This window comes from Sinocyclocheilus rhinocerous, unplaced genomic scaffold, assembly GCF_001515625.1.
Source record: "Sinocyclocheilus rhinocerous isolate Xijiao unplaced genomic scaffold, SAMN03320098_v1.1 scaffold171, whole genome shotgun sequence".
Lineage (NCBI taxonomy): Eukaryota > Metazoa > Chordata > Actinopteri > Cypriniformes > Cyprinidae > Sinocyclocheilus > Sinocyclocheilus rhinocerous.
In genome coordinates this window covers 1,018,609-1,024,557 of record NW_015642206.1, presented here as the reverse complement: position 1 = coordinate 1,024,557, position 5,949 = coordinate 1,018,609, and the positions used below count along the sequence as shown (strand labels likewise).

Below are 5,949 nucleotides of genomic sequence, written 5' to 3'. Positions count from 1 at the left end.
TCTAGCTTGCGCTCACTGTTGTAAACGGAAGCAGTTCCGGGGGAATTACGTATGAGGTCTGCTTTGTGCATGCGCCGCTCAGAAGTGACGCACGCGGAGAGTACCTAGGATGCATCGGGGGTGAGTGAAACACAGCCTAATTTTTATTTTTGGGTGAACTAACCCTTTAATATATATTAATAGTGTAACAGTATATTTGTAAATTAGCATTAACCTAATAGATAGCAATACCAATAGATCTAATAGAGAGCAATAACCAAACAGAACATAAAAATAAATCTATCTTTACTGTCACTTTTGATCACTTTAATGCTTTATTTTATTAAAAATAAAAGCATTAGCATAAGTTCATGGTGATCAATTCTGATCATATTTTCTCATGAGCTTTCATTTTAAAGGCAGACATTTATAGTAGGACAGACGAGACACTGCTTTTAGATTGTATGTAGCATGTTTCCACTGGTGCCAAACTACGACAAGAAACAGAAACCTCTGCCAATCTCTGAGTATACACTTCCTGCAGGGGAGGGCGGGAATCTGATATCATAATAGTGCAAGATCACACCTCAGAGTTCATACTTCAGAGAATTCAATCCTGAGCAGGCCATAAAAACTGAATGGAGATTATCCATGAAGCAAATAAAAACATAAAACATTAACTGGATGGATGCGCTTACATCCTACTGTACTGCTCTCAGGAAGTCAATGACCTGAGGACGATCTGCATAACAGAGGAGGTATGAAAAGGAGTTTTGTCTCTGGAGCATAGTGACAGGAATTGTCAGGAAACAGTGACAGGAAATGACCTAAGACTGGCAGGAAGTTAAGCAGCAGGCCTGATAGGTAGATGTACCACAAGGCGTCTGCTTTTCTCAGTGGTGAGATTGTCATGACAATGGCTGCCAAGAGGAACCAGCAGTCATACATGCTGATGCTCTACAAACCTGTTGTCATAACTGAGAGATTGTGAAACCATGACCACAGAGTAACCGCCATTTTTATAATTTCAGGTTATAAAACTTGATGAAGCAAGCAAACCTTATTAGTTCACAGCCGGTGAATCTGATATAAATATTCAGTGAAAAAAAAGGTCTACAGTACCTCAGTGCATGAATGCAGTAGATCACCTTGGGCATATTCTTGCGATCATACACATCGGTGGTCTCAGGATAGAAGATCTGAAAGAGGAATAGCAATATTCAATATTTTTAATAAATAATACTCTACAATTACTGAACATTTCCATTCAAACATTTGAGGTCAGTAGGGTTTTTTATATGTTTGTAAATACAGTTAAAAAAGCAATATTGTGAAATATTATTACTATTTAAAACAACTGTTTTCTATTTGAATATATTTTAAAATGTAATTTATTCCTTAATTTTCATCTGTGATTACTCCAGTCTTAATTGTCACATGATCTTTCAGAAATAATTCTAATATGCTGCTATTATCAATGTTGTAAACAGCTGTGCTGCTTAAAAGTTTTGTGGAAACTATGATAAATTTTTTTCAGAATGATCTAATTTAATTTTTCCTTGCTGAATAAAAGTGTTCATTTCTTTCAAAATGGATAGTACTAAATGGATACTAACTAAATGGATAGTTAATCAAGAATGAAAATTCGGTGATCATTTACTCATCCTAATGTTGTTCCAAACCTGTGTTACTTTTTTGTGTGGAACATATTGATTGATTGATCGATTGATTGATTGATCAAAATATCTTCTTTCATGTTCCACAGAAGAAACTCATACAGGTTTGGAGAGTTCATTTTTGGGTGAACTATCTCTTTTATTCCAATGAAGACATTTCTACCGCACACAGTGACAATGACATTCTAGAGAACTGTGTGCTGCCAACTTTATTTGCAACAGTTTTGCAAGATCAAGCCATATAGATCTATACAGAAATGATTTACCGAGTCTGAACAGGCCTCCAGACCTGAACCCCACTGAACACCTTCAGGATGAATTGAACAGCGACTGTGAATCAGACCTCATCACCCAACATCAATACCTGACCTGGATGCTCATTTCTGAATTATAGCAAACCCTTGCAGCCATTTTCACAATCTAGTGGCAAATCTTCCTTGTAGAAGCAAAGAGCGGTCCAACTCCCTAATAATGTCAATGCTCTTGAAAATATTTAACAAGCACATATGGGTGTTGTGTTTCGGTGTGCATCTATATAGTGTATCTAAACATGATGCCCTTTTGCTTCTGTGGCTTTATGTAATGCACTGCACATTGCAGTTTTGCATTATACTTGGAGGAAGCTTTTGCTTTTCTACCCTTGAGTGAAAGTGATTGACAGGGCCATTGCTAAATCAACTCGAACCATGGGTCAACAACTCGAACCATGAGTAAATATTCAATAAAAGCATTTATGCATTCATCTTATGGTACATAAAATAACTATCCATCCTCTCATCCAAACTGTCAAACTGGGCACCCTACGTGTACAGGGGACAGTTTTGTTTTGTTTGATTCAGCCAACTTCTTTTGAATGTTAATCTAATAAAATGCACTGTTATCTTCAAAGAGAGAAGATGGCAAGGATATGTGTGTGGGAGTGTGTGTCTGTTTCTTTGAAAGTGTGTGCTTGGGCCTCACCTTGGGCAAACCAACGGACTCCATGGCTCTGAGCCACTGCACAGTGTTATCTGTGTGTCTGAAATGTAGTCCTGAGTGCTGGAGAAAGTACAAAACAAAATAAATACATGCAACAGAAACATGTTTCATGCACATTTCATGAACTGTTAAAATGGAATTACATATAAAGCTTGAAAGTGTTGGGAGTCTGTTCCTCACTGACTTTTGTTTCTAATAAATGCATCAGAGCTATTGAAATGCATCAGACAGGTAGACTACCGTTCAAAAGTTTTGGTCAGTAATTTGTTTTTTTAAGAAATTAATACTATCTAAATAAAATATCGTCTAATTAGGATGCATTAAACTGATCCATTTTACAAAAGACGTCTATTTCAAATCAATGCTGTTCATTTGAACTTTATATTCATCAAAGAATCCTGAGAAAAGTATCATGGTTTCCACAAAAAATATCAAAAAGCACAACTGATATTTCTTGATCAGCAAATCAGCATATCATAATGATTTCTAAAGGATCATCTGAAACTGAAGACTGAAGTAATTTCTGCTGAAAATTCAGCTTTGCTATCACAGTATATTAAAATATAAAATAGTTCTTTTAAATTGTAATAAAATTTCTGTCAGGACCACTATCGTCAAAGATGACTGACAATTAGCATACAGTTTGGATTAGTGGTATGGTTCTGTTCTGGGCAAGAACTCCCTGTGCATCCATGCAGCCTAGCATGGATAAGAGCAGGGAGAGCAGTAATAACCCCCCAGGGTAAACAGAACAGAACCAACATAAATGATTGCAGATATCATAAAAGTTCAATAATTTAATGTAACATTTTACAAATTAGTCTGATTCAAAGGAGAATCAGAAGGTCGAATCCTGACTAACGAGAGAAGGAGATGGGGATGGAGGAGAGTAATTAGCTATTGAGCAACGCAAAGCTGGTGATAATACTGAAGGACCTTATATATGAGTGCTGTGATAGGTGTCGCATCCCTATAGGTAGACGTGGATCAGCTGAGAGTCAGCTGATGCGAGCTTGACTAACGTGACCTGCCAGAACTGACTCTGACGCTTGATTTCACAATATTACTGTGTTACTGTATTCTTGATTACAAAAATGCAGCCTTGCTGAACGTAAGAGACTTCTTTTAAAAACATTTTAAAAATCTTACCGACCCCAAAACTTTTGAATGGCAATATAGTCTAGTTATTCTAAATTTAATTAACCAGGTACTAAATGCTCTTAAGTGGCGATAATTATCATTAGTTTCAGCACAAACATGCCACTTTCTATGCTGTGGCATGCAAATTGAGTTCACCACAAAATTACTGGGTGTGTATGCATCATTACCTGATTTGCATAATTGCTTTAGTGAATCAGGTACTAAAACAATGCAGATAGCATGTGCAAATAAACATCACTATCAGTGGGCACAATTCAGTCTCAGGGAATTCCCACCCTAATATTTCTCCTCCCATGGGAATGAGACTTTCAGGATGTGAGGATGTCTGTGTTGCATTTGAAAAGGCACATCCTGGCAAAGCAATGTGACATACTGGCTATGTTCACACAGTCAGTGTTTGGGCTTGACACCTGTATTTACTAACAGGTGTGACTTTCCAAATGTACTTTTTAGGAGTGGCTGTGTGAACGTAAGGTAACATACAGTAATTCTGTGCTGAGCTAAAGAGTTGCTAAAAACCAATAAATAACATCAGAAAATCAGTACCTTATAACGAGATTGGTCCCTGTCATAAATCTTCTTCTCTGACACCAACTGGGGAGCAAAGAACTTAGCCAGTTTTCCAAGATAGACGCCATTCCTCAAGCCATGCTCCAGTTCTGTTGTAGGAGGCAGCTGCTCCCCCAGACAGGCCTCCATCCATCTGAAATCAAAAGGTTCACGTTTTAGCTCCTCACATAAGCAAGACATACTTAAACTTAATAGACTGACAGCAAACGCTAAATGTTACAACTGGTAGGTATTTCAATATGAAATCGACACTTTCAAATGATAGCAACATGGTTTTACATGCATTTATTTATGCATTATTTATTGAATATACTTCAACACAGATTCCTTCTGGGAAACAAGTGTGCTAACAAGTTAAGGCTTTGAATGAATTACAGAAGAGGAAGAGCTAAAGGCACACAATCAATTAATAAACACTTTTTACCATGAAGGAAGCACCATCATGCCTATGGGCATCAAAAATTCTCTCTCTCGGCATCATAAAACATGAGCTAATGCTATTTTTAAATTTGTTAAAGAAGCATAAATGTTGCAATCTGGATATGCTTATAAAAAATGTATACCAGACCATGGTTCACTAGTTCTTCAGTTTAGTAGATGTCCCCTAAAAAAAGATCACAGCTTGTCTTTCTGATGCACTGCGATGCTTTATTGTTAATATTCATTTCAGATATGAGTTCCCAAAGCACACCCAAATGATAAAAACTCAGCTCCCCAAAAAAGTGAAATCAAGAGGACCACAACCTGTTTGTGTCTTATTCTCTTGTTTTTTGCAAACCCTTATGCTTTCTACATAACAGCCTGATAAAAGACTTGGAATAAAGAATATGAGCCAAAAAAAAATGTGAAAGGACATCAGTGGTCAAACCTAAATGTTAAATATGGGCTTTTCTGGCATGAACAGTTAATATCAAGGTTAAGGTACTACTGTCACCCTTCATCCCATGTCTACACAGAAAACTGCAGAAAAATGTGATCTCTAAATGGATTCCTTCTTACCACTCTTTCACATCAGAAAAAAAGCAAGGAATGCCCACGGGCCGGAAGGGCGTGTTTAGGCGTGTCTGTGCTATTTATTACCTTTGTTTTAAAACAATATTCAATCAACTATTAGACCATAGGGTTCAAGAGCTACAGACATTTTTATTTGGGTATGTCGTTTTTCAGAAAATGCTCAAAAATAGGGGCGCACAGTAGGTTTAAACAAGGATGCATTTGATCAAAAGTGAGAGTAAAGCCTTATACATTGTTGCAAAACATTTCTATTTTTAAAAAAAAGGCTGTTCTTTCCAACTTTCTATTAATCAAATAATCCTAAAAACTCATGCCTCATACGTCATCCGCCCGGAACTGCTTCCGTGTACAACTGTTGGCACAAGCTAGATTGAAGTGATTATTACGGTTTGAATATTGATATTTTTCTTACAAAAACGCATCGATTTGCTACAGGAGGCCTTTGCTCACCCCCCGGAGCTGTGCGAGTAGTGTTGTCAAAAGACCCGGTATTTCGGTACCAAGTCGGTACTAAAAAAATGAAAACGTTACGGTACCAGGTTTTCTTAAGTACCGGTGGTACCGAGTACCC

The 5,949-nt window shown here is 37.2% G+C and overlaps 1 protein-coding gene across 1 annotated transcript in view; it reads right to left on the bottom strand.

Moving 5' to 3' along the window:
• The window catches only part of LOC107755747 (ras GTPase-activating-like protein IQGAP1), a 46,938-nt gene that overhangs the window by 26,798 nt on the left and 14,191 nt on the right, over window positions 1–5,949 (bottom strand). Inside the window, exons 3-5 of the mRNA XM_016572641.1 lie at window positions 4,341–4,497; window positions 2,616–2,693; window positions 1,102–1,178 (exon numbers count right to left, since the gene is read on the bottom strand). Coding sequence (XP_016428127.1) covers window positions 1,102–1,178; window positions 2,616–2,693; window positions 4,341–4,497 — 312 coding nt within the window. The remainder of the gene's footprint in view (window positions 1–1,101; window positions 1,179–2,615; window positions 2,694–4,340; window positions 4,498–5,949) is intronic.